The sequence below is a fragment of the Fringilla coelebs genome (assembly GCF_963513975.1).
Source record: "Fringilla coelebs genome assembly, chromosome: 19".
Classification (NCBI taxonomy): domain Eukaryota; kingdom Metazoa; phylum Chordata; class Aves; order Passeriformes; family Fringillidae; genus Fringilla; species Fringilla coelebs.
In genome coordinates, this window is record NC_140045.1 from 9,589,172 (window position 1) to 9,615,454 (window position 26,283).

The 26,283-nt window shown below is 49.5% G+C and overlaps 2 protein-coding genes across 6 annotated transcripts in view; one reads left to right on the forward strand and one right to left on the reverse strand.

The window, feature by feature from the left end:
* The window catches only part of MYO15B (myosin XVB), a gene marked incomplete at both ends in the record, with an annotated part of 43,644 nt that extends 29,653 nt beyond the window's left edge, over positions 1-13,991 (forward strand). The window contains 26 exons of the mRNA XM_084218779.1: positions 285-474; positions 589-679; positions 1,219-1,426; positions 2,852-2,967; positions 3,504-3,563; positions 3,797-3,872; positions 4,932-5,050; positions 5,262-5,380; positions 5,785-5,926; positions 6,062-6,173; positions 6,490-6,650; positions 6,913-7,025; positions 7,132-7,195; positions 7,434-7,506; positions 7,860-7,936; positions 8,313-8,389; positions 8,964-9,094; positions 10,040-10,134; positions 10,410-10,487; positions 10,630-10,738; positions 11,063-11,211; positions 11,563-11,690; positions 12,417-12,550; positions 13,032-13,165; positions 13,519-13,659; positions 13,932-13,991. Coding sequence (XP_084074905.1) covers positions 285-474; positions 589-679; positions 1,219-1,426; positions 2,852-2,967; positions 3,504-3,563; positions 3,797-3,872; positions 4,932-5,050; positions 5,262-5,380; positions 5,785-5,926; positions 6,062-6,173; positions 6,490-6,650; positions 6,913-7,025; positions 7,132-7,195; positions 7,434-7,506; positions 7,860-7,936; positions 8,313-8,389; positions 8,964-9,094; positions 10,040-10,134; positions 10,410-10,487; positions 10,630-10,738; positions 11,063-11,211; positions 11,563-11,690; positions 12,417-12,550; positions 13,032-13,165; positions 13,519-13,659; positions 13,932-13,991 — 2,957 coding nt within the window. The remainder of the gene's footprint in view (positions 1-284; positions 475-588; positions 680-1,218; positions 1,427-2,851; positions 2,968-3,503; positions 3,564-3,796; positions 3,873-4,931; positions 5,051-5,261; positions 5,381-5,784; positions 5,927-6,061; positions 6,174-6,489; positions 6,651-6,912; positions 7,026-7,131; positions 7,196-7,433; positions 7,507-7,859; positions 7,937-8,312; positions 8,390-8,963; positions 9,095-10,039; positions 10,135-10,409; positions 10,488-10,629; positions 10,739-11,062; positions 11,212-11,562; positions 11,691-12,416; positions 12,551-13,031; positions 13,166-13,518; positions 13,660-13,931) is intronic.
* Positions 13,992-15,221: 1,230 nt separating this feature from the next.
* Positions 15,222-26,283, reverse strand: part of RECQL5 (RecQ like helicase 5) — a 37,690-nt gene continuing 26,628 nt past the window's right edge. For 3 of the 5 annotated variants that reach the window (XM_084218623.1, XM_084218624.1, XM_084218622.1), the window contains exons 9-20: positions 23,705-23,929; positions 22,158-22,257; positions 21,618-21,654; positions 20,761-20,819; positions 20,565-20,641; positions 19,936-20,029; positions 19,335-19,475; positions 18,275-18,924; positions 18,021-18,099; positions 16,919-17,170; positions 16,414-16,486; positions 15,222-16,315 (exon numbers count right to left, since the gene is read on the reverse strand). In XM_084218623.1, coding sequence (XP_084074749.1) covers positions 16,215-16,315; positions 16,414-16,486; positions 16,919-17,170; positions 18,021-18,099; positions 18,275-18,924; positions 19,335-19,475; positions 19,936-20,029; positions 20,565-20,641; positions 20,761-20,819; positions 21,618-21,654; positions 22,158-22,257; positions 23,705-23,929 — 1,888 coding nt within the window. In that variant the 3' untranslated portion in view covers positions 15,222-16,214. The remainder of the gene's footprint in view (positions 16,316-16,413; positions 16,487-16,918; positions 17,171-18,020; positions 18,100-18,274; positions 18,925-19,334; positions 19,476-19,935; positions 20,030-20,564; positions 20,642-20,760; positions 20,820-21,617; positions 21,655-22,157; positions 22,258-23,704; positions 23,930-26,283) is intronic. The other 2 variants (XM_084218625.1, XM_084218626.1) reach the window with 2 other exon arrangements.

Below are 26,283 nucleotides of genomic sequence, written 5' to 3' on the forward strand. Positions count from 1 at the left end.
AAAGAAGAGAAGCCTGTCCCTAAACCAGAGCCAGGTAAGATGTTGTGCAGTGCAGGCTCAAGCAGGTTGGCAAGGAAGAACTTTCCAGGAACATCAGGCCAGGATTTAGGCAGAAAAGGAAAAGGATCTGACTCTTCTGGAGTCTGCATCTTGACAGGAGAGGAAAGAGGAATGTCAGGCCACTGCAGTCAGCATCAGAGGAAAATAAAGGGAAGGTCGAGTGAAATAAAGGGATTTCTCCTGTGTCTTTGCTGGTCTGTTGATTAAAACTGTCACCCCAATAGCTCCTGCTTCCCCTCTGCCACCTCCTGAGCCAAAGCCAAAAAAGGAGACACCAAAACCAAAGAAGGAGCCACCTGTAGTGAAGCCTTCAGGCCCTGAGAAGCGTCCTGCACCCAGCCACGAGATCGGGAACATCATCAAAATGTACCAGAGCAGACCAGCCCCCGAGCCCCAGCCCATCCAGCCCAGCAGGTGAGAGTGTGGCATCCCCACAGTGGGCAGGAGGGACGTGGGGGTCTCTGTCTCAGCTCTGCCAGTGGCTCCATTGTGCCCAAAGCCCATAATGCTGTTCTGTGTTCCCTGCAGGAGAGTATCCAAGCCATTCATAAAGAAGAACGACCCCAAAAATGAAGCTCTGGCCAAGCTGGGAATGATGAACCTCTCACCTCAGCGATCAGTGAGTTCTTTGCTCTCTGGTTACTTCAGGAGCTCAGCAGAGAGAGCCTGTCCATCCCATTTCCAGCAGGCTGGGATCTCCCTGGTGCTGCAGTAGCAGCCAGGTGATTTCTGGTTGGGTTGTGAGATAGCTGGGAGCTCACACCATGGTCCTGCCCACCCTAGACTGGCTCCAGTCTGTAAAGTCATCTGAGGTCCTGAAGAAAAGTCCCTGGAGCAGCAAGTCCTATTGTCAGATGCTAAAGGCTGATCTGGAAGCAAGCAACTCATGTTGTCCACGTTTGGCACCAAGGCTTTGGCTTGTTAACATCCTTTTTTCGTTTCCAAACTGGAGGCTTTGATCTCAAATACTTGGTCCTCTGGGTTTGGTTGATCATCTCTTTGTAGATTTTGTGTTGATCTAAAGGCAGTGGTGGGCTGTTCACACAGATCTTGCTCCAGGGGTGGGGTGCTACCCCAGGATGATTCAGAACAGCAGTGTCAGGACAGAGCCCAGGAATGCAGGGAAAGACTGGCTCAAAGGGTTTTTTTGTCTTGCAGACATCTCCTGTGCCACAGGAGAAGAAAATACCTCCACCTGTTAAGCCCAAGCCAGGCCCAGCTTCCAGCTCCATCAAGGAAAAGCAGCTGCCTCTCCTGTCCATCTTCAAACCAGAGGGTGCCTCCCCAGCTGCCCAGGCCCCTCATGCTCCCTCTCTTCCCCCACCAACACCTGAGGACCAAGGCAGGCAGGAACCCACAGGGAAGGGTGAGTATTGGTTTCACCCATGAGGGATTTGGTAGCAGGGCAGGGAGGGGATGGGGCTGGAATCAGCCCAGGAGAGTCGTGGCACAGGTCCTGGTATGAGGCAGTGTGCCAGGGACTGAGCTGTGTGAGATGGTGCAATCTCAGCTGTGAGCAATCAGAGGTGTCACAGTTCCAGCCTGGCCCAGAAACCAGCATGGCACTTCCCAGCTCTTAACTCTTCCCTTCTGAAAAATGCAGCTAAAAATAGAAAGGTCCTTGGGCTACATCTTTATCAAGGTCCAGCCCATAATACTTTTATTGTTTGCCTGCAGCATAATTATCAAAGTGGCAATTAGTGGGTGGACTTTAGACCAGGGAGGAATGGGAAGCCAGGTCTTTCACCTTACAAACCTCTGGAGGGATCTCAGAGACAGGCTGAGGAATAGGGAATGTTTCTCAGAGGGAGGCTGAGCCTGGAGCCCTCGGACACATAAAGAGTGTTTGGATGCTCCCATTCTAAAAAAGGTAGATCCAATACTTATCAGTAGTAGTTTGGAAGTGTTAGTCAGTCTTAGTTTTGCCTCTGAATTTCAGTGTGAGCCTGAATTAATTTTATACATTGGATACCAGTACCAAGGTATTTCAAGCTGTTTAAAATTCTCATCAGCATCACATTTCATAACCTGCAAGGAACAGTCAGTCAAACACATTGCTGAAGGACTCCATCTGGCAGCAACTTCCCTCCTATAAAAGGATTTCCCTGTTAGCTCCTCCTCTCTTAAAAAATTATTCTTTAGGAAGTCCTGTGAAAGTAAATCAAAGTAACTGGATTAGCCTGAAAAATTCCTTCATGCTTTGGAACAGTGATATAGAAACAGCTGAAGTATGGGAAAGACTACATTATTTGTCTATGAACTCTGAAGTTTTGAAAGTTTGAAGTGCTTAAATGAAGACATTCCTGCCTCACAAATTAAGAACTTTGAGCAGTTGCCTTCAGACTGAGCCTGTCTTTAACACATCTGCAGAGAGTCAGTCTGGTACTAGCTTTGGGTGCCCTGAACCAGAACCTTGCAGCCTCCAAGCTCAGGGGAGAACTTTTATGTCCCTCTGAAACCTTTAGCAGCCTGTTTACAATGACACAAAGTGAAACCTGTGTCTCCAACCTCAAACACCAGGGGAGTGTTTCGCATGGGAGGCTGAGACTGCTCCCCTTGCCTGGAGTGTTTCTGTTCTTAGCAATGAACTTTGTGGCTAGACAGTGGAAGTGTAAATGCTACCAGAAATTCTGGGAATGACTGGTTTGTGCTGACATGAGCTGGTTTAGGAGATTCCCTGACAGGAATATTCCATCAGGAACTGCCTCCTTTCTCCTGGCAGGTCTTTGGTGGGTGGAAAGGAACTTGTAACCCTCACAGCCCATCCTCACTGCTTTTTCTCCCCCCACAGACTCTGCTGTGACAGTGGCAGGTGATGATGGGATCAAGACCCAGCTGTACAAGCTCACCACCAGTGTCAGCTTTTCCTATGTTGACCCTGCCTGGAAAATTTTTCTGCGCAAAGAGGTTCAGTTCCTCAGCTGAGGATCGGCTGTGGGGGGAACTTGTCCCATCTCTGGTTAAAATGGTTTTTTTTGGTCATAGGCACTCAGTGTAAGATAAGAGCACAAAGATAATTCTGGGATCACAGACACAGGAGTTGGGGGCAGGGGATCATGTCATGGGGAACCTGGGTCCTGCTCTGCCTTACTGACACTTGTGTCTCAGTTTCTCTACCTGTCCTTTCCTCCCTCTGTAGAGCACTGGGACATCTAGAACTGAATTTGTTGTTTCCGGGTGCTTTCTTGTTAAAACAGTACAAATGTGTTTATAATCAAGTATTGGAGAGTGTGCTAAACTCACCAGGGCTCATCCCTTGGTCTGACCACTCAGGTTTTGGTCCTTCACTCCTGATCCTTCACTCTTTACATTCAGTGTCTCCTCCCTGCCTGTCCCTGGAGATGAACTCACTCCTCCCTGGCAGCAGGGCGTATGGATTGCAAAACATCCCCAGGAGCTACTTCTGCAATATCTGTAACACCACTGTTGCCCTCCTCTTGCAGGTGTTTTACCCCAAAGAAAATTTCAGCCACCCTTACTGTCTGAACTTGCTGTGTGAACAGGTAAGCACTGCAGTGTGGCCCAAGGCCAGTTGTGTCTCTGGGGATAAAGCACTCCATAATTACATTGCATGAGATACCTCCACTTCTCCATCACCAGCAGTGCAAGTCTCTACCCCAGATCCATCCAGTCCCTGTTCATTCCTCTCTGAGACTCAGTTTAGCAGCCTCAGATGCTCCAGCACAGCCAGGTGTGGCCTTTGCAATGGAAGCCTCTCTGTTCCCTTGCTCTGCAGATCATCCGTGACACCTTCTCTGAGTCCAGCTTTCGGATCTCCAGGGAGGAGAAGCGCAAGATGAAAGACCTGCTGGGTAATTAACAGCCCCATCACCCCTTCCCCTCTGTGCCCATCCCAGCTTCTGGTTTGGAATGAAAAACTGGCCTCCAACCCTTTCAGTCAGTACTAAGGGTAGAGGAGAAATGTTTGTCACTGCAGCAGGAAAGCACATTTGTAGAGAACAGTGTGAGAATGTTTGTTTATTCCAAATGGCCCTGGAATTTCTGTGAGCCAGAAAAACTTTGTTCTGAAATGTTTCTTGTGGGAAGAGGAAACTGAAGCCCAAGGATAGGATTTTGATTAGTTTCAAATTCCAGCTGTCATCTCTGACATGATCTTCATGGAGAAAGGGATAGAAACTGGTAGTAGACTGGTATGTGCAAGTGTCCTTTCCCCTCTGCATGTGGCTTGCTGTGGGGGTACCAGTCGTTGGTTTTTCTGGGTTGGGATTGAAGGCACTTGAGACAGTAATTCATGTTCGAACTCAAGTGTTTATTATTTCTTATCAGTAAAACAGTCTCATTACTGTGAATTCAGCAGCTTTTCATTAGAAGGCACAAAATGGCCAACAATCTCTTGTTACAAGGTCTTTTAAGACCAAACTATCCAATTAAGAACTGACACCCAGATTATTTTCCCTTTTAACCCAATAACTGATCCCACAGAGCTGCAATGGGTACTTTTCTGCCCAATTACAAAATGCCACCCAAACCCATGAAGAAGAAGGAAGAAGAAACCCAGGACCATACCCTGTGCCCTCCATCTTGCTTCCATCCACAACACTAAAAATCCCAAAACCTCAATTTCTCACCTAGTGACACACCTACACTGCTCTCTATAATCTATTTCACACTTTTGTGGATTCTAGGTTATCTTGAAGTCCAGGAAACTTTCCCCATGAATGAGGGTCACAGTCAGTGCTGCCCTGGGGGTCAGGGCACCCCAGAGCAGACAGAGCAATATTCCCAGTGCCCTGGGCTTCCACAGTTTGCTGTGCTGTGAACACAGGACTGCTGGGAATAAATCCCTGGGAAGAGGGAGACTTGGCCACCTTTGTCTTTCTAAGCAAGTAACTGTTCTGTAACCCTGCTAGCGGAGTTCCGAGTTGGCAACAATGCCCGGTCCATTCAGGAGGATGGGATAAAGAAGAGGATTGTAGTGGCTGCTCGGGACAACTGGGCCAACTATTTCTCCCGCCTTTTCCCAGTTCAGGTGAGCCTTAATTCTCTCACCAGACCCTGGGCTTGCTTTAGCTGTGGCTCCAGTTGACTCTTTCTATGCCCCTGCCTGGCCACACTGCAGCGATTCTGTACCTTCCATACCCTGCAGGGTTTCACACTCCTTGTTGGCATCTCCTTTCCCTGGTGCCACCTGTGCAGGTGGGATGGAGCCTTCGGTTCTCTGTGCTGCACTTCCCTTACAGGGTGAAAAGGGAAGTGATGTGCAGCTCCTGGGTGTTTCTCACCGGGGCATGAGGCTGCTGAAGGTGGAGAAAGCAGCTGGATACCATCCTGAGCACCTCAAGATCCTACGAAGCTACTGGTGAGCAAAAGGGCCCTGGCTGCTGCAGGAGAGTTTGTGTCTGGCAGGGTGTTGGGGGCAAACTGGATGTGGGAGCTGAAAATTCCGAGCTGTGCTGTGCTCTCCAGGATTATCCTAAGCCAGCTGTGACTCACTGACCCTCCTTTTAATGAGTCTGGCTTCTCCTTTTCCTTCCTACCTTGAGCTTTGCTCACAACAAGTGAGCGCTGGGGGTGAATCAGCTCCGTGTGCCATCACAGGGAGCTCCTCAGGGTGAAAGCCATGAGCAGCTGGTGGAGGAAGACAAACATGGAGAATGTTGAGGCATGTCTCCATTCCCAGTCCTTGAAATGGGCTCCCATCCCCACATTCTGCATCCCAAACTCTGGCAGAAGGAGCCTGAGCATGCTGGCTTGTGTTCCCAGCTTTGCAGAGGTACTGTCAGTGGAGATGAAAGGCAGCAATTCCCTGGAGTTCTCCCTGAAGGCAGAGCAGCTCATCCTGCACTCTCCAAAGGCTGCGTGCATCAAGGCCATGGTGGAGCTCTTCATGCAGGAGCTGAGGCAGGTGAGACAGCAGCTGGAGTGCAGTAGGGAATGAAGGTGGTTTCCCAGATGAAACAGAAATTGTCCATGGGATGCCATGATCCGAGCCCTTCCCATCCTTGGGACGAGCTCTGACCTGGCCATGGCCTTTCCCCAGGACACCAACTATGTCGTGGCCCTGCGCAGCTACATCGTGGATGACAAGAGCCTGCTCAGCTTCAACAAGGGTGACCTCATCGAGCTGCTGCCCGTGCAGGGCGTGGAGCCAGGTGAGGGGGTGTGTTGGGATTGGCAGGACCAGGATCAAGGGCCTGCACCTGGATCCATGGTGCCCAGAACCAGAGGAATACAAGGTGGACTGGCATCATCAGCCTCCAGCTCTGCCAGACAAGCCTTGTCCCAGTTGCCTCAATTATAGGAATATATATATATTTATATATATATGTGTGTGTGTGTATGTGTGTTTCCTTAGGATGCAGGAAAACCTGGTGAGTCTGATGCTCTCCTTTGCCAGCAGAGAGCTTCAGTGCTCTTTTCTCTTGGCAGCTGCCCTGGTTCCTGACCCTTTCTCTGTTGCTTTTCCAGGGTGGCAGTTTGGCTCCACAGGTGGCCGCTGTGGTCTCTTCCCCACCAGCCTGGTGCAGCTGGCTCCTGCCTTTGACTACCTCAGCAGCAGCATGGACAGACGGGGGGAGCAGAGGAAGAACACAAGAGCTCCTCCAGAGAGCAGGAACACCAGCAGGGAGGTAAGCAATCCTTGGGGAGGGACACCCAGGGGACATGGCTGGGTTCAGTGGGAGCTGCCAGGGTAGGTCCATGGCTCGGGTAGTGTCTGACCTCTGAGGGCACAGGGAAGATGATGAGTGCTTAGTCTTTGCAGATGAAACATTCAAATCCATCACAGTGTTGGAGGGGAGGCACCACACGCAGATGAGGCCTGGCAGCTGAGAATACATACTGCAGTTCCTCAGCTGATGTTTTAGGGTGGGTTTGGTGGTGTTCCTGCAGAGTTCTGTCCTCAGCCTGACACCAGAAGCCACCAGCACCATGTTCGTCCCCACTGGTGACCATTACACCATGATTGACTTTGCCACCGCCTACTTCCGAGAGGCTCAGTCCGTGTGAGTAGCCTGAGCTCCCTCCCAAACAGGACCTGGGTAGCCTGACCCAGCCCAGGATCTTTCTGGGGGTGTTTTTTGGACTGCATGTTCCCTCTCCTCTGTCTAGGCAGAGCCTGAAGGGGACATCTGCTGAGAAGAAGAATGTGGCTGAGCTGGTGCAGCACACCAAGGTGAGCTCAGCCTCTCCCCCTGGCCCCAGCCAGAATCCCAGCTCCAGCACTGCCTCTGGCTTTGTCCCCACATGGCCAAGAACAGATCCTTGGCTGCAGTCTCTGGACAAGTTTAGGTGTCCCCCACCCTTTGGTGCTGCCTGTGGGATCCTGGCAGCTCAAGTGTGTGGTGCAGGCTGCAGAGCACAGCTCTGTGTGACCCACAGCCCTGCTCTGTCCCTGTGTTCTGCCCCTGCAGGTCCCAATCCAGGCGTCTTTGCTCCGGTACTCTGACAGCGAGCTGAACGAGCTGGCTACAAAGAACTTCCAGAGTAAGGACCTCCCTGGGACACAGCACTGCAGAGGGGGGACTGGGGTGGTCAGGGTGGGCACACACAGACATTGGGGGGCTCAGTGGGAGTGCAAACTGGGTGAGGAGGGCCCCTTCGAAGGCATTTCTGCAGTTCATAAACCTCCCCTGTGCTTGCTGAAAGCTTCCAGCTAAAGGGACTTTGCCTTGAGTGCCAAGTGTCCCACAACACTCTGCCTGGGCTTTGGGCTGACTCCACGTGTCCACTGCAAGCCTTATAACAGCAGAGAAGTTTTCAGGACATTTGCTTGCCCACTGCCAACCCCATGGCAGAACCACCCCAGCTCACACTAAAGGCCAGGCTTTGCCTTGCAGCGCTGATGAGATTCATGGGAGATCAGCCAAAACACAAGCACCAGGCTGAGGTCCAATGCATCTATGAAATCCTTCAGGTTTGTGAGCTTCCCCTGGGAAAAGTGCAGAAGCACCAACGGGAATGGAGAGCCAAGACCTTGCTGGGAAGGAAAAGAGCAGGGAGAGCCATAATGGCACCTTCTGCATGAGGAAGGGAGATGAAACAGACTGTGGGGAGGGTTTGCATGTGAATGGCTTCCCTGGATATCACTGTCTGGATGAGAGCACAACCCGCCTCTGCTCTCTCCTCATTTGAGCCTAAATAGCACTACAGACCAGAGGCTGCAAAGCCCAAACTTTAAGCCAAACTGGCAGAGCTCTGAAGCTGGGAGAGGAAGGGCATAGAAATTATATGGGGATGTCTCTGTTGCTCTCATCCCCTCTCTGATGCTGTTTTCTCCTCTCTGGATGCAGCTGTGCAAGGAGAAGGAGAATTTGCATGATGAGATCTACTGCCAGGTCATCAAGCAGGTCACCCACAACCCTCAGCAGTGAGTACCAGCCCTGCCAGCTCCTGTGTGGGCACAGCTGGAGAGGAACCATCTGCGGCAGGGACACCAGGGCCAGGGGGGATGGTGTCCCCTCATGATGGGTTGTCCCCAGCTGCTCCAGTGCTGAAGCTCCTGCTGAGCACTCAGGAAATTTTGCCAGTCACTGGGTCTGGCATTTTCACTTTAGGGGATATTTTTCCTTATATTTCTGGCTGCTGACCTATCTGGGCACCAGTAAACTTTCCTGTTGGCTCCTGCTCATGGTGCTGCTCAGAGCCCTGATTTCCTCCTCCCAGCCCTGGGGAATTGATGAACACCAGTCAAGGACTGGCTTGGCCCCATGCTGCCCTGGGAGGTGGCAGCAGTGGCATCAGAGTGGCCTTGATTGTTCCCTTTCTTTGCTGGCTGTTGGAATAACTGAATCAATCTCTTACTCAGCACAAGAAACCTCCGACCAAGGGCTGACACTTCTGCCATCTGCCAGAGGTGTTCAGAAGGGCACAAGCTCACTTTGAGCTGCTCAGAGCAGGAATTGTCTTGTCCCAAGGTGCCCACAGTCCTTTCTGATCCGCAGGGAGAGCGAGCTGCGGGGCTGGTTGCTCCTAAACCTGCTCACTGGGTACTTCCTGCCTTCCAAAGTCCTGATGCCCTATGCCACCAAGTTCCTGCAGCTGGCCAGCAGTGATCCATCCAGCAGCCACCATGGTAAGACTGTTTGTGTCCTGTAAAGCAAATATTCCAGATCTAATCCCCCCATCCTGTTGTTCCTTTGTCCCCAACACTGTCATGTTTGGATGTGTCCTGGCAGGGTGGAAGGTGAGGTCAAGTCTCTTTGCTCTCCTAGCAGCGACCAGGGGTGTCTTGGTTTGAACAGACAGGTGTCTGCTAATGAAGGCAGGAGCCTCCCTTGAAATAGAAAGTGTAAACCCCTCGCTCTGAATTATTATAATTTTGAATTTAAGAAGCTTTCAGGCAAAGATATGGAGTAGGAATAACAGTTCTTTACTAGAAAAAAAAAAAAACAAAACAGAAATGCAGAAATACAAACCCACAGTGCCAGAGTGAGAGCAGTCCCTGTCCCCCTGTGTGTCAGGGTGGGGGCACAGCCCCATCCCATGGGGGCTCAGCCCTCCTGCAGTGCCAGCTGTGGTTCTGCTGCAGCAGGATCCTGCACAAGGGGGGAGTTTTCCTCTGGAGCTCCAGGGCTGCTGGAGATGGGCCTGCTCTCCCTCTGGGAATGCAGGGCAGGAGAAAGCTGCTCCTCTGGGAATGCAGTGGGCAGAGGCTGCTGTGCTGTTCCAGGGCAGATTGTATCCAGGTAGGAATGCTTGGCTCCTGCCCTGGGCAGAGCATCTCCCCATGGGATGATGGAATTTGATCAGCCCTGCAGGGACACTCACTGGCCATGGACAGCAGAGATCTGCTGGAGGGAGGGTTGGCTGTGGGAGAGATAAAGAAAAAACTGCCCCATGAACAGCAGAGAACTGCCCCAGCTCTGACAGATGGCAACAGAACACGCACCCTCAGCCACATCTTGCAACCTAAGACAAGGGGTTAAATTCAACCCAGCCAGGATGACCCAACACCACAGGACACCATGTTTAGTTCTCTGTTTGGCTCAGCACGTGGAGCTTTTTCCTTTTCCTGCAGATATAGCCAAGATCTGCCAGAGCAACCTGCGCAAAAACTTCCTGTACGGGGGCCGCCGGCACCTCCCCTTCCCCGTGGAGATGGAGGCACTGCTGGTATGGGGGGCAGGGAAGGGGGGTGGGTGCTGGGAAGGGGGACAGGGAAGAGGCTTTGGAGGTGCCACATGCAATGTGACAGGGGCAGTTGGTGTTTCAGGAGAGGAAATGGAGCATGTGCATGGAAGGAGCTTGGGAGGTGCAGTGCCGTGGAGGGGGCAGGGAAGAGGCAGGGGCTGTGGGCAAGCAGTGGCAGCAGGGAGGAGGAAGGAGGGACAAACACGTGGGGCTGATGGGACCCTGCATGTCTGGCTGCCTGACACTGTCCTTTGCAGAAGGGGCACGGTGCCCGCCGGCTGGTTGTGCTGATGCCTGGAGGCATGGAGTACCTCACCAGGATCAGGACATTCACTGTGAGTTTGAGCTGGGAGTTCCTTCATTGGTCTGGACTCTGAGCCACACCAGGGAAATCCCTTTTCTGACAAGGAATAGCAAGTCTGCCTGCTCTTGGGCTTGCCTGGTCAGGGTGTTCATTTCATTCTTTCCTTGCTTCAGGTGGCCAAAGAGCTCTTGCAGGAGATCTGTGAGCAGATGGGAATAGGTGAACAGCAAGAAACACAGGACTTTGTTCTCTTTGCTATCAGGAGTGATGACAAAAATCTCGGCAAGTAGAGACCAGCATGGAGCTTCTCTCTTCCAACAGCCTCTGCAAAAGGGAGCATCACAGCTCCTGTTTGGAATAGTTCTTCCACCCTTTCTGCCTCCTGGGAGGGTCCTCTTGAGCAGTTTCCCTCTGTTTTAGGGTTAAGGATTGATCCTTCTCAGGGGCTGTGTTGCTTGTTCCTGAGAGAGGTGAGGGGTTCTGTGTCCCTTTGGAATGGCTGATGGTTGGAGCTTCAGGGCAGGGTGGAACTGAGGTGGGCAGGAAGGCCCCAGTCCCAGCCTCTCCACCAAGAGGGATGGATGACCCTCTCTCTGTGTCATATAGGTAAAATGGTGAGGCCAATAAAACTGGAGGAGTATCTCCATGATTACCTGCTGGAGGACAAGCTGGTCACTGTGACCTTACGCAGGCTCATCTGGAGGACACCTCTGCACTTTGACAACCAAGTTTACACAGATGTCCATTATGGACAGGTAAGCAAGAGCAGGACCCTCCCCAGCAGGCACAGATGTGGTGTCCCAGCCAACAGGAATGTCCCAAGGGGGCTGAAAAAGCAGAAGAGCTTTGGCTTTGTGTGCTGTTTCTGGGAGTGACTGAACACTGAAGCTATGGATGCCAGGAAGGCTCTGTGCCTGTGGCCTTAGCCTGGAGCTGTGCTGTTCCACACACTGTGCAGCTCCTCAGGCTCTTCCTCAGCTCAGAGAGCCTTTGTTTTGCATTATCAGTAAGGCAGGATGTGGGTCTGTGCAGCCTGGCACTGCCCAGACTTGCCTGTACCCTCTTGACAGCTTTAACAAATGCCTCTTTGCTGTGCTGTCCCTCAGGTGCTGTGGGATTACCTGAATGGGAGGATCCTGCTGAACCAGAATAAAGAAATGGAGATGCAGGTGGGCCTTTTGGCAATGCTCCAGCACTGGGCCAAAGTGGAGCAGAAGAACTCTGCTCCCTCCAGGTATGTCTGTGGCAGAGGGGATCTCTCTGTGGTGGCCCTAGGCACCCCAGGGGTTAGGGCAGGGACCTGGAAGTCCCCTTTGAATAATGAAGAAATGTCCAGTGCTGGAGAACACAGAGGGTCATGAGGGTGCCATGGTCATTTCATTTGGTTGCCATGGATTTGCAACAGAAGGAAGGAAGGGCATGAGCTCATGATTTGGGGAATCCTTTGTTCTCCCTCACAAGTGTCAGAGGTTTCAACCCTGGACACCTGAAATCTGTCGAGAGATGCCCAATGGGAACAAAATTGTCCCTGGACACTGGAAACCTTCAGTGTTGCAGTTCCAAGCTGTACTTTGCCACTCCTTCCTTTCCTTATGCACTTTGACTTGGAGTTGAGGTAATGCCTCCATCAGATCCCCTTAAAGCACCAGCAGCAGGGAAATGTCATAACCCTGCTGGGCACTGAGGAGCTCTTGCTGTCTCCAGAAAGGAGGGATTTCTCTCCATGCCCTGGTGCACAGCTGAATTCTCTGTGGACAAGGGTGGTCTCACTGTCTCTGATGGTTCCTTCCACCTTACCCAAAGCAGGCATCACCTGTTCTGCTCTTCCTCTCCCCCTTCACTCTCATTCCCCAATAAACAGTGGAAAATTGTTGCCCCATCCCCTCCTTCCCCTTAATCCCCTGGCTGATGTTTGATTTTATCTGGCAGGGGATGAATCAGAATCTGTTTTTTGGCACAGGGAAGAGCTGGAGCAATACACTCCCAAGAGCCTGCAGGCCTCCATCAGCCCCAGGGCTCTGCAGAGCCACGTGGCCACACTGCTGAGAACAAGGCAGCCTCTCCAGCCACAGGATGCAAAAATCCAGTTCATAGGTGAGGAGACATCCAGACCTACTTCAGTTTCTAAGCTGTTTCAGCTCCTGGAAGCTGCTCTGAATGCACTTTTGGGACAATTCGTGAGGTTGTTGATGATTCTGGAGCCTGGAATGAGCCATGAGAATGGAATTCCCTGACAGCTCCTCACTGTGGATTAGATCTTGTTCCCAAGCACGGTGATCATGGTTAAGTTCCATCTCTTGTAGGAGTCTGCAGTGGATTTTCAGAGCTCTGTACAAGCTGTGTTTTAATTGATATTCTGGCTGCATGTCTGTTTCCCAGTCAGAAAAGGACAGGATATCCACTCAAGCTGCTGAGAACTGAGTCTCAGAAGCCAGGGAAGGAGGCAGAAGTTGTCAACATTACTTTTTAATGTAGTAAATCTTGGGAACACTGGCAGCTTTGACCATCCCAGGCTGGTGCAGTGAATTGCTGGCTGAAAGCTGCTGCCCTTAGGCCACTTTTTGCTGTCTTCTAGAGCACGTGATGAAATTGCCTTTCTTTGGCTACTCCATCTTCGTAGTGGAGAGAATCAGCGATGACACAATCCCTGTGCCCTGTTTCTTTGGTGTGAACAAGGAGGAGATCATTGTGGTGGATGGCACCACCCAGGTATGCCAGACAATCCCCCTGATATCTGTCAGATGTGAACTGTGGCTTGTGAAGGAAGAGGCTGGACATCACAGCCACTCTGACAATGCACTGGCCCAGAGCAAGAGAGTGTACAACAGGCATGATTGCCATGGGCTCTTTTGTAAGGCCAGTGTTTATGCTGACAAGGACAATCCACAGCAAAACGAAGTGTAGAACACAGTGCTGTTGGTGCCAATCCTGTGGGAGTTCACGGCTGTATCCTGCACACACCGCCCTGTGCCCCAGACCTTCCCTCTTGAGGTGACTTGTGGGTGAGAATCAGACGGTTTCCCGTTGGGGACTGCTCCTGAGAGTGGCCTTTCCCCGTGCAGGTGGTGTCCCGGGTGGTTCTCCTGAAGGAGCTGCAGAGGATGCGCACCCTGAGGCCCATCTCCGACGGGGGCCTGCCCGGCCTGGAGCTGCACTACGGCTCCCCTGAGAGCCCCAGGGCCCTGTGGCTGGAGCTGTCCCAGGTGAGATCAGCCTGGGCCTGCAGCTTCCTCCTGGCACCTCCCAAACTGCCCTCCCCTGCCCAGCCGAGCCTCTGCTGAGGGCTGGTGTTGCTGCTCCTCTCTCCTGTCCCAGAGGAGGAAGGGGACACTGCATTTCCAGGCTCTGAAGTGCAGCTTGGTCCCAGCACGTGGCTGATATTTAATTATGGGAAGTGATTTATGGGGATATTTAAGTAAGGGAAGCAGCTCTTTCTGGGGCAAAGAGTGATAGATGCTGGTTTGTGTTTTGACAGGCCAAAGAACTGTACCACACGATTGTTGTCATCCTGGATAAAACAGAGCTGCACTCCTAGAGCCTAAAAGGAGGAGAACAGCCAAGGAAAACAGCACTGTTTCCCTTTCTCTGAACTTGGTTGGTGCTCCCTGACCTGTCTTTGGGAGAGAACTCTTCCAGAAGACACCCATGACCTCAGCCAGCTGCTTTCTAAGAATGCCACCACAGCGTTTGTGGATGGAGTGACCATAACCCTCGTGACCTCCATTCAGCCCTCAAGCACTTCCCTGAAACAATCCAGGCTGTGGCTAAACAAACCCCAAGGGCCTCTCCACACCACAGCCCCTTCCAACAAAGAGCAGCTGACCCAAAGCAAGCACTTGCCTTCAAGCTTTGCACAGTGCAACTCCTCTTTTCTGTTTTGAATTAATTACCACGAGCAAAGCCTGGTGCTTGCTAGAGATTTGTATATCCCAGTGCCCAGCTGAGCTGTGCAATGCCTGCAGGGGCTGCTGGTGTTTTCCTGGAGCCAGATTTGTCTCTGAATTGATATGCAGAGATCCTCTAGCAGGATTTGTGAAGCAATTTGTAGAAAGCATCCTAATTGAAAAGCAGATCAGTGTTAATCATACAATTAACACATATGCTAGGGCACAGATTGAGCTGCAATGGTAAGGAAGTTTATTGTTAATTAATTTCTCACTGACATAATTATATACATATGCTTCCCTCTACTATAAAGAAGTCAGTCATGGCCATGCAGCTGTCAGACTTCAGTGATGGCTCCCTGCCCATGGAGAAAGCTTCTTCAAACAGAACTTGTATTATACTGAAGTGTTTTGGGTTGTACAAAAATATTTAATTTATTTTTATTGCCACAGTTCTCCTAATGACCTGAGGAGTAACTGTCCTTTCGAAAATTGCAATAAAATAATCACAGAGATGTTCTGAAGGTATGATATGCTAGATCTTACATCTAACCTGGGAAAACTTAACTGCAGGTAATGGGCAAAGCTTGAGGAAAATGTTGTCACTGTTGTCAGGGAATGGGGATAGATCTGAGGGTGCTCAGTGCAAGCCCTGATGCACAGTTAGACTTTTGCTGATGAGGTGATGCCAGTGGGAACTACAGCATCTTCCCTAGCAGGTGCTTCCCTTTGAGTGCTGCTTGATCTACCTCTGAGCAGTCTGTGTGACTGAGTGGTAAGAAAAATCTTCCAGGAACAATCCACAGCAGTTGGAACATTGCTTTATTGTCAGTCCTGCATATACCCTTCAGAACATTTAAAAAAATACATCTGTGGAATGCAGTGATCCAGACCCCTGGGCAGCCTCTGAGGCTGCACATTCCTCTGGCAGCACTAGGGCCTGAGGCCACCAGCCCCTGTAGGTCTGGAATAGAGGCAGATCCCAACAAAAATCCAACAGGAAGGACTTGTGCCAGGGAATCAGGTTCAGGTTCCATATAAACATAGCAGCAGAGGTACCACAGTGTCAGTTTGAGGTCACAGCAGAACCCTACCCAGCTGTAATAGCAGCACTGCCCCCTACACTGCAGACTTTTGGAGAGGCACAGGGAGCAAATATGGCTTTAGGGATTACAAGCAAAGGCTGGAAGTGTTGCAGGGGTTAATACTGAAAGAGTATCACCATTTAAATTAAAGGGCAGACAAAATTGGACAAAAATCAAAGAAGTTCACATTAAAAGAAAAAGAATCTGAGTTTCTCTTCCTTTAGAAAGCAAGCACTGCCTCCATGGTAATTACAAAATGCTCCTCCCCTGCCCTTCAAAGAAAAATATTCCATCCGGGAACTCAAGCATTGAGTTTGTCACTGGCAGCCCTGAGCAAAGCATAAGAACTTGTAACATATTGGTGACACTGAAATAAGAAAGAGGGAGAGGGGGAGCAAGGGGAGGAGCCATTTAGAAAGCAAGGTGCCATCCCAAAGCAGAGTTCCAGCTGAAAAGTCTGAGCCCTGCCCAGACTGCTGCAGGGAGCAGAGGTTGGAGACAGTGCAGAACATCCAAGGCAGCAGCCCCCAACAAACCCAGCAGGTACAACCTCACACCTCTTGGTCCTTGAGGGTTTCAGCACCCCACTTACTGGGGAAACTCACCATGAGTTCACAAAAAATGGTTCCCTTGCATGTGTGTCACTAAGGACACGACTGAGCAAAAATGCAGTGGAGAAAAGAAAAATAAATCTCATTTCTGCAGTCTCATGAGACCCTCCATGGCTGAGTTCTTCCACATCCCCTGGTGCTGCTGCTGCAGGAAGGAAGAGCCAACAAGCAGCAGGGATCAGCTCCCCAAGCTCTGCAGCTCCTCCCAGTCCGCCTCACTCTCACACCTGAGCCTTGTTTTGAAAAACTCCTTGATGAGTCTTTGTGCTTCCTCCTTCACTGCAAGAGAGGAAACACCATCTTTTGAGTTGACACTTAAGACATCTGCCCCTGTAAAGCCATGAACCAATCTGGCATTGCAATAACCCCAGACACACCTGTCTTGCGGGCAGGGCTCTGCTCCTGGGCCAGTAAGTGAGACAGGTGCCTGGCAAAGCCCTTGAAGAGATCCTGCAGCATTGGGGAAGAGCAGAAAGCAGACACAGTTACCTCACCAGTCTGTTCCCATGCTTCTCTTGCCCTTAGCACAGACTGGCACAAACCCCTCCTAGACTGAACACACACAGCTGGCCCTGCAGTGCTGGAAAAGCCCAGGCACACACATCCTGCCTTGCAGGGCACAGCAAGGAAGCTACACCAGCACCGAACCTGAGCTGTTCCTACTTCACAGGTGGGAGTTAAAAAATGTGAAAATATGAACAATCACAAGGAAGTGTGGAACCAACAGACACCAACTCGTCTGGGGAGTTGCTGCACTTGGAGTCACTTAAACAGCACATAAATAAAAGTTGTGATCCAGATCATCTCCCCCTTCTCAGAGCCCCAGATCCCTAGAGAGATGAATTCTCCTTCTGCTAAAGAGGGCCTTGAGCTATACTCTACCTTGGAAGCAAATTTGCCCCCCTTGTAGAATGGGGTCAAATACTTGACAACGATGTCTGCAGTCTCTTTGAGGGATATGCCTTTGGCCACTGGCTCTATGGTCTTGCTGCTTCCTTCTTTATCACACTGTGCTAAGTTTGAGTCAAAAGTCACCTTCTTCTTTGTTGGACCAGCACTTTTGCCCTCTGGCTGGGTCAGAATTGAAGATTTTGCCGCTGTCCGGAGCCGCTTTTTTGCGGGACTTTCCAGAACCTGGGGAGGGGACAGAAGAAAATCAAACCTACCAATTCCTGTGGCAGCATTGCCCTTCCAAGCAGCCACCACCTTCCAAGAACACAAACCTTTGCAGCATCCTGCTGCCTGTGACTCCAGTGAATACCCAGTAGGAATCTCTGTAACTGCTTTTAACCTGCTGTGCAGACACTGCTTCCCACACAAAGGGACTTTGAAAAAAACCCTTCCAAAAATACCACATTTAGAGCTACCCTGTGCTCATACTGGGGCAGCTGATTGCTAGACCCTGTCCTACAGAGGAAAACTGACTGGAAAAGATTTCTCAGGATGTCTGCTGAGAACAGAATATACCCCTCAGGAAGAATCAGCCACATCAGGAGAGCCACACTCCTGCTCAGTTGGAAAGAGAAAGGAGAGTGCAGTGTTGCAGGGACAGCTGGCAGGCAGTCTCAGCTGCCAAAGGCAGAAGCAGGCAATGAATGGCAAGGCAGGCTGTGAGCAGGGGTCACTTCCCAGTGGTGCTGTGTGTCTCTGGGCTGTGGTTGTGCCTTGAGAAAGCAGCTCCCTAATTATAGTTAGTGACAGATCTCAGGGGGTGGGACACTAATTCCAGGCAAGTCACCAGCAAGGGCACAGTCACATGAGTTGCACAAAGAGGGAACAAAGCCCAAGGTGCTGGCACAGCCCAGAGGGCAGCAGGGAAACACCAGGAATGCAACACAACTGGGGCTCTCCTTTCTGCTGCAACGGCAGCTGGGCCTTCCCCAGGTAAATGACACTCTCAGAGCAGGAGTGTCACTCCCAGAGAGAAATTTGGCACAAGATGAGCAGAGGAAAAAGAGGAAATCAGCATTCATTGAAGTCTTACCTCATCTGATCCTGGCCGCTTCCCACTGTCACCTTCTCCCACAACAGGCAGCTCGGCTTCTGCAACATCTTCAGCAACACTAGTGGGAAAAGTGGAGAGAAGGCAGTTGTAATCATTCCACAGTGAAAATATTTCTGCATTCAGTGTCAGGGCCCATGAGACTGCATGGTAAAGCAAGAGACCTCAGACAGGTTTCCAGGACAAGGCTGGTGGGGCTCTGGAAAACACAGGGAGCAGAGAAGTGAAGATTTTACCTGGACTTCACATCGATTTCTTCCTCAAGGAATTCAGATTCAGCAGCCTGCTGGGTCTTAGAATTCTCCCCTCTCTCAGTCAGTGTTACTTCTGTTTCTCTCAGCTCTTTATTCTCCTCCTGGAACTGCCCAGTCAGGTCTCCAGAGCCATCTCTGTTTTCCTGAGGAGTTGCTTTCTCTTGACACACACTTTGAGAAGAAACCTGAGGTAGTGTGCTTGCAGAACAGCCATCTCCCTTTGCCACACTGCAGCTCTGGGTTTTAGAGCCAGCTTTGGGGAGGGAGAAGAATTTGGAAATGTCCTGGGATTCCTTTTTAGCTGCTTCTGCAAGCATTTGCTGCTTCTTGCTACGTTTGGACTTCTTAGCAGGGCTCTCCCCAAGGGCACTTTTTGTGTCTGGACTGGGTTGCTGCCCCTTCTTTTCTGGGTGTAGTTCTACCCCTCCACTCTCACCCACTGCTTTGGTTGCAGTTTCTTCCCTCTGGAGAACAGAGTTTCTGGTGTCCAGGTCCAGACTGTAGCTGCTGTTGTCTTGCCCACTTGGACATTCTTTTTTGACATCACTTTCCTCCTGGATCTTCAGCAGTTCTGAAGCTGTCTGGAACAAGGATTTCTTTGGAAATCCTGCTCCCACACGCTTGGGTTTGAACTGGGGAGACAGGAAGAAGAAGAAATTTTGGATATGAGATCCCTGAGTGCAGCACCATGAAAGCAGCTCAGTTTCTGCACACAATACACTAGTGTGGGCAGCTGTAAGCTGGGAGAGGCTCTAAATCTGACTGATCATCACACCCATCAACAGAGACATGAGGGAAATTGATTAGGTGGAAGTCCTAGGCCAGCAGTAAGAAAACAAGGCAGCATCCTTGGATAGAGCAATATGAGAAAGAATTTATTTAAGCTGTGGCTTGCACACAGATTATATTCACTAATAACAATGTGACACACAGGAAAAAGCAATTACAATAGAAATATGCAGTTGTGGCCACAGAAAGGACTCAAATTTATAAAAAGACAGGAAAAACACACCACTCCCTCCTCTATCCCAGCAGTACTCACCGAGGGAAGCTGGGATGCAGGGACAAAGTCCCCTTCAGCTAAAGAATCAGATTTTGTTTCCAAATTGCTGTTACCACCTGTTCCAGACCCAAAGACTGAGAACAATTCCCCTTGTTTGGTGGCTTTATTGATTTCTGCCACCTGAAAAGAGAACAGAAATATTCTCTAATGGCCAGAAATCTTTATGTATTCCTGCTTTTGTACATACTAAAAGCCATAGTAACAAAACAAGTATCTGCCTTGGAGAGGCACCTGCCTCGGGAACAGAAACATTATCATTGAGAATGATGGCAACCAGATAAAATAAACAAGATTTCTCCAGTGTCAGCAGCAGCCTGAGGAACTCCCAAATCCCTGTATTGCTACAACATATCTGGTTAAGCTTGCACTGCCATGTAGGTTTTCAGAGCCTGTAAAGCCAACAAAGATGTGAACCCGAGATGATTCCAGGCCCTCCTGGAAACAAAATCAAGAAGAGAGACTTGTAAGATACCCAGGGCAAAACAGAGCATGTCCTTCACCTTTCCCACACAAACTCTGCCCTCTTTGCCCTGGAGCTCCCTCGTGCCAGGGAGCAGCACATGTAGATGTTTGTCCCTACCTTCTTTAGCACAGCTGCCTTGTAGGAATTTGCCATTTTGCTGGTCCGGAAAGCTTCATATTCCATTTCCACTGCACAGGCACCAGGGTCTGACCTGAAACACAGGCTGGGGTGATTCCTGGCAAGACACACTTCTGTATCTGCAAAGGGAACACTAATGCTGAACTATCTCCCAGAAAGTACAAAATCCACTCCCTCCACTACAACAATGAGTGATAACTTCCAGTTAAGGAAGGTAGTGGTGAGTTGATGGAGGGTGGAAAGGGTGATGAAAACGGTTTTAAATCAAGACTCTTGCCCATTGCTCCGTTTGAGAAGTACACTGTCCCCATCTTGTGGGGTAGGGAAGAACTGCCACTCCTGGGATCAAGCTGATACCAGCGATCAGCCATGAATCCTCAGGTCTGATCAACATCACAGCCAGAAAGATGCTGTTAAGTAAAACGACATCCTTGGACAAAATAATTTTTAAAACTTTAAAAAGCATTCCCTGTGTATTAATTGTGTTAACACAGGGCCTGTTCTTCTCTGGGCACAATTAATACACATTACAATGGTCATTGTGCTCAGGGAAGAGCAGGCCCTGTGTTAAGGGACTCAGTATGCACTCCTATTTCCTCATCTCATACCATTTTCCTTCTGCTGCTGGAGTCTTTTGGTTGTTGCTCAAAGCTTCTTCCAGCATTTTCAGGCAATGTTCCCGGCCCTAGGAAACATGGGATACTCAGCCATGCTCTACAGAAGTCTCACTGCCCCTTGGACTTCCACCCCTGAAGGAGCAAGGACAGGCCAGGAAGAAGCCTTGATCTTTGCAACATCACTTACCTTCACAGTGAGCTTGGAGATCCTCCTGCTGGCAGCCTCCTTCAGGGGACAGTCTGCACCTGCCACAGGAGAGGAATTTGGGAAAGGAGCCATGGCAGGGCTAGGCTGATGGAGAACATCTCAGCTGTCACAAGGAGGTGCAGGTCCAGGACTGCCTGGCTTTCTCCTCCCTGCACTGTCACCCCAAGAAACACTGTGGTCACCCTTTTCTACCTGGAGAAGCTGCACACTCCAAAAGAGTAGGCAGAAACCAAAGTGAGAATGCTTTCTCTGATTGAGAACATCTACTTTGGAGTTTAGGACTAACAGCTTTCCAGAATCTTCCCAGCTCAGAAAACCTTTCTTCAAGGCTCTTAGGAAACTCAAATCTTTTCTCCTCCTCACAATATCAACCAAAAAAATCAGGCTGGATAGAATAACCTGACCTATCAAGTGTTCTTTTGTAACAGTGCCAGACAGGGCCCCAGGCAGCACAGTCACAAACAGCAAAGGTTTTCAGCAGTTTCCTTATAGCATTACTATTATTATTATTATTATTGTTGTTGTTGTTGGTTGCTGCTGCTGCTGCATAACCACAGCAGAAATAGCCAACACTACAATGTCAGGTTAGACAGAGTTTTCTTTCTCTTTTGCTTATTTGGAAATGTTGCTCAGAAAGATGCATTCCCTATCTTCACCCTGACCAAAGCTAAGCTGTGGTCCATCTCCTCCAGCCAAGTTTTCACAGCCAAAAGCCTGACCTCTGTGCCTAGGGACTGATACCTCCAGTGGTGATGCTGTACAAATTGCATGCAGCTGCAAAATATAAGACTTTCTTCTCCCAAAGAAAACCCATTATAAATCAAAGAGATATTTACTTGGAGGAACAAAATCTTCCTTTTCTGGTTCTTTGCCCTGGAAGAAAACAAAGATCAGTCAAACATTTCCATTCCTACTACACATATGCAGATCTAGAAGCACAAAAGATATGTTTTATATCCCTGCTCCAGGGAAAATTAAAGCTGAAGTTATAAAGACATTGAATACGTGCCAAAAGAGGGCCAAGAAGACAAAGAATGAGAATCAAAGCCAAAAGTTCACCTCTGCTATAGGAATATTTAAGAGAAGCTGAATGGGAAAATCTGTTTTTACTGCTACCATGGGAATTAAAACCAACAGGCTCCTCTTGCTTAGCACTGCAGAGAAACCAGCACATGAATAAGCTGAATTCCTTCCTATGATGGGACTGGCCCAGAATATGGAGAACACGACAAAAGCAGAGGTACAAGAAGTGAAAGACAACAAGCAACACAAAGATGAAATAATTTACTGTCATCAGTGCCAGGAGGCCTTTATGGCTGTCAGATAAGCTCAGAGCAAACCCTCTGAGCATCCCTTAAAAACTGACCCCAACTCACTCTGCGCAGACTCATCTGTTTCTTGTAGAAGTTGTCCCACTCCCGTTTCCGACGCTCCTCATTGTCTTCATCCCAATTCCCACTGCCCTCTTCATCATATCTGGAGAAGGCAGGAAAGCAAGAGGAACAAGCATTCCTGTAGCAGCAGCATGAACTGGGGGACAAGTCTGGGAAGCCACCCCAGTGATGCATCCCACATCCTTTCTGAACGTGTCTTCACTCTGAGTTTCTCTGCCATTGCCCAACCAGCAGTGGGTGTCCTCCAAAAATGCACAGCATTTGTTAATCCCATAAAGTAGGAGGCAGTGGCATGAACTAAGAGCTTGTAACTTGTGCCCTGAGAATGGAGGGCTCCATTTCAGCAGCTCTGCCAGATGCTCCCAGGGGGTTCAGGAGTCACTGCCTCATGTCATGTACCCCATCTGTCAGTCCCTCCTGCCCTGGAAGCAGAGATGGCAGAAAGGGCACAACATCCATTCCTCAGCCTCACTTGTTCACAGGCTGCTGCAATAAATAAAATCCCCATCTCTACTACACTGAAATGCAGCAGCTGATCCTCACCAGATGTAGCCCAGGAGTTCACTGCCTCCCACAGCTGCCAAACTTACAGGTATCACAAATCTGAGCTTTAGAGCTGCTAACTATTACAACTTCCAAGGCAAAAATCCAACCAGATCATGGCAAGTTCAATAAGCCAAGTGGCAAGCACTGTTCTGTACAATAGCATTAGCTGTGGCTTCTCAGGTCCTGAGACCAAACACAGGCTTAGCTCACAACTCCTGGTTTCCTCTGACTCAGCTGGACTTAGCCAAAGAACAAAGGTACCAATGTCAAGCTTTTTAAGGTAAAGCAGAGGGCCTGGCCAGCCTACAGCACTGTGTATTCTGGCACAGCTTCATGGGCAGTGCCAGCAGAGAAACTTCATCCTGACACAGCTGGACAATCACTGCAACTCTGCCAGAGAACAAGGGGAAATAGAAGTTGTCACCTCCACACTGTCAAGCATTTTACAGAATTCATCATGTTTTCCACTGCACATCTTCCTTTTGTTGTCAGCCTGATAGGAAAATGCAGCAATCTGCAGAAGAATCTGACACTGGCACTTCATAACATCCTCTGTGGTGACTAAGTCCTGTCAGTGGCCCCTGGCCTGCTGGCTCACAGACAGTTGTGTTAAATCAGGAATGAACTCTGGACCATGTCATCTTGGTCTCAAGTTTAAACATTTCTGATCCTTGTGACTATGACCAGGCTGAGCCTACTTGCTGCTTTCAAAAATTTCAGGCTAGTTTCTTGAGCCAATTACACCGTGCAGGGCAATTCTTAGCTCTGTCAAAACAGCTTTTGGTTCTCTGGAACACGAATGAGAACAAGGCTGCCAAAGTGTGTGGAAAATGAAATTCCAGCTGCTGCTGCCAGAAAGTTACAGGAGAATACCATCCACACAGAAACATGTGCTGGAAATAGGAGTGTCTGGGCCTGCAGCTGGTGGATGCTCTTTTCTCTGATGGCTCCTGTGAGATGAGTGTAACCTCTCTGGTACAGACCTGCTGAAGCCTTTGAGGCCTCTCCTCCCACCCTCGTAGAGCTCTGGGTCGCTATCCCAGGAGGATCCTGTGGGCCTGATGCAGGTTTTGCTCCAGCTGCTGCTGCAGCGTTCCAGTTCCTCCAGTTGCCTTTTCACTGCCCCTGGGTTCCTGCAGAAGTCACAGCACTTGTTGCAAGGCGGGGTGACGTCGCCAAAGTACTTCGCAATGGCAGCGTGGCGACAGCTTGGAAACACAAGGCAAAATCATCTGGTCATCACTTCTGTCCATAAAAACTCCACCCTCCAAATGCAGGGCGGCTTTAGATAAAGATTTGAGTCCTGTTTTTTCACAGAGAATGTCTATTCCAGCAGGAATCACAGAGTTTAATCACAGGAGCAGAATTCGGGCTCTATTCCTGGCACCTTGCTTAAAGTCTCTCTGTCTCCACTTCCCCATATGTAAAAAACCATCAATGTTAATCTCTTCTGCTAAACCCTTTCCCATCTTTGAGACCTGCAAAAGGAGCAGCTGATGAAATACACAGTAATTAATTCTGTGTCACTGGCTAAATATATTCCATGTCCTATCAGGATGGCTGTAGGTAAAAAGGCCCCATTGATCACTACACCTCAGAGAACATTTCACATTGAAGAGCTTCTAGGTTTATTATTTATGATTTGAAGGTGAAGAAATATCTATTTGAAGACACAGGAATGTACAGAAAGTCCCAGGAATAGAGTCCAGAGTGAGGTCACAAGGGAGTACCATTCAAATAACACAGCCTGGATCTTGATGGGCTCACACATGCTCCAGATCAGCACCCAAAGTTTGGGTAGAGTCCTACATGCATGAAAACCAGCTCATTTGCTCACACAGGATTGCACAACCAGTTTACCAGGATTAGCAAACCAACCATGAGAAGATTATTGGATTCTTCCAGAAATTTTCAAAAGATTTTTGGCAGGCATCAATGTTTTGGGGTACATAAAAAAGAATTTGGTGACAATATGCTCACTAGCAATACAGGCAGGAAATAATTTCTCTTCTAAAACACTCCCTAATTTAAACCAGGGAACACACTGATTTTGCCAAAGAATAATCAGGCAGTTACGTTCCCCCCCTTTTTTTTAAGAAAGCAGAATTTAGAGAAGCTTTTTAAAACTAAAGTTTCTCAGCAGAGGTGGCTGGTTGTGTGTTAGTCAAAAAGCCAATAATAAATAGATGAAAACATTCACTTCATTGGGCATTTAGAGATCAAATCTGGCAGCCAAGTGGGAACAAAAGTTATTTTAAGAGAAAATTATTTTACTACAAAGAAAAACAAAGTGGAAATTTTTCTTCTCCACCAAGGTGTGTCCTAGTGGGCTTCCCAACTTCATCTGCAAAAAATGGGTCACAGAGGGGAAAAGCAAGAGAGCGAGCACCTCATTTACTCTTATTCTAAACCCTTTAAGGCATATCAGAACCTGCCAGAGATCTAACAAGCACAGTTTTCTTCTTCACTTGTGTCTGTGTGTCTGGAGGAAACACAACTGCATGTTACCAAAGCATCACAAACAAACTCCAAAGGGGCTGCAGGGGCTGCTAGCTCACTCCTTCCCGTGGCCTGGGAGGTTGATCTGGAAGGCAGCACAGCAGCAGGGCACAAGCTCCTGTCCCCAGCAGTGACCTGAGTGTGCTGCAGTGGCAGGGAGCTGGCAGTGCCCAGGTAAGGGCTGCAGCAGGGTGTCTGTCCGTGCAGGGCACCACAGCCTGGAGAGGCTCCGACAAAGCTGCCATTATATCCCCCTGCAGAGCCACGCTGACTCACTCTGCTCCCGCACTCAAAGAGCTCCTTTCACACCGAGGGCAAGGCTGGGGGGACCCAGATGGGGGCAACACATTCGATACCCTTGTCCTGCCTTTCCAAAAGAACCACTGCTGCTGCCTGGCTTGCCAATGCAACGTGACTATAGAAATGTCAGCGAGCTGCAAGTCAGCTTTTTGTTTCCCCAAAAGAAAACAGGCAGCATTCTCATTAGTCCCTGTCTCTTCCCCTCGCACGCCCTGAGCTGTATTAGAGTTAACTGAGGCATTCAGTGAGGGACAAGCCCTCTCCCCACTCCCACAGCTCACCAGGCTTATGCTGGGGAGGGACAGCCACATACACCTCTGTCCTTTAGGTGCCCCGGGGGAGGACTTTGGTGGAAGCTGAGATCAGCTGTGAGCTCACTGGAATTTAGAGTTCCAGTTTCTAACCCATCAGGCTTGTGAAGCCAAGCCCTTCCCACCCAGCCTACTGTAATTGCCTTTTTCTTCCTGAAGAATTACCCAGACTGGGGCCACAGCCCCACTTTAACCAACGGTGCTCAGGAGTTGGGCCATAACGGAAATTCAGTTGCAAAACTAAAATTGCAATCCTATAATTAAGGTCAAAAGGCAAAAAACAAAGTTACCAACAGGGATGCTGGGGTTAATCACTGGATTAATGCTTAACACAAGAGTTCCTGAAAGATAGTTGGTTATGCATTGACATGTGAGGGGAAAGCTTCCCCTGTCACACCAACACCTGACTAATGCCCACGAGATGGAGATGATTTACATAAATTAATGGTAGT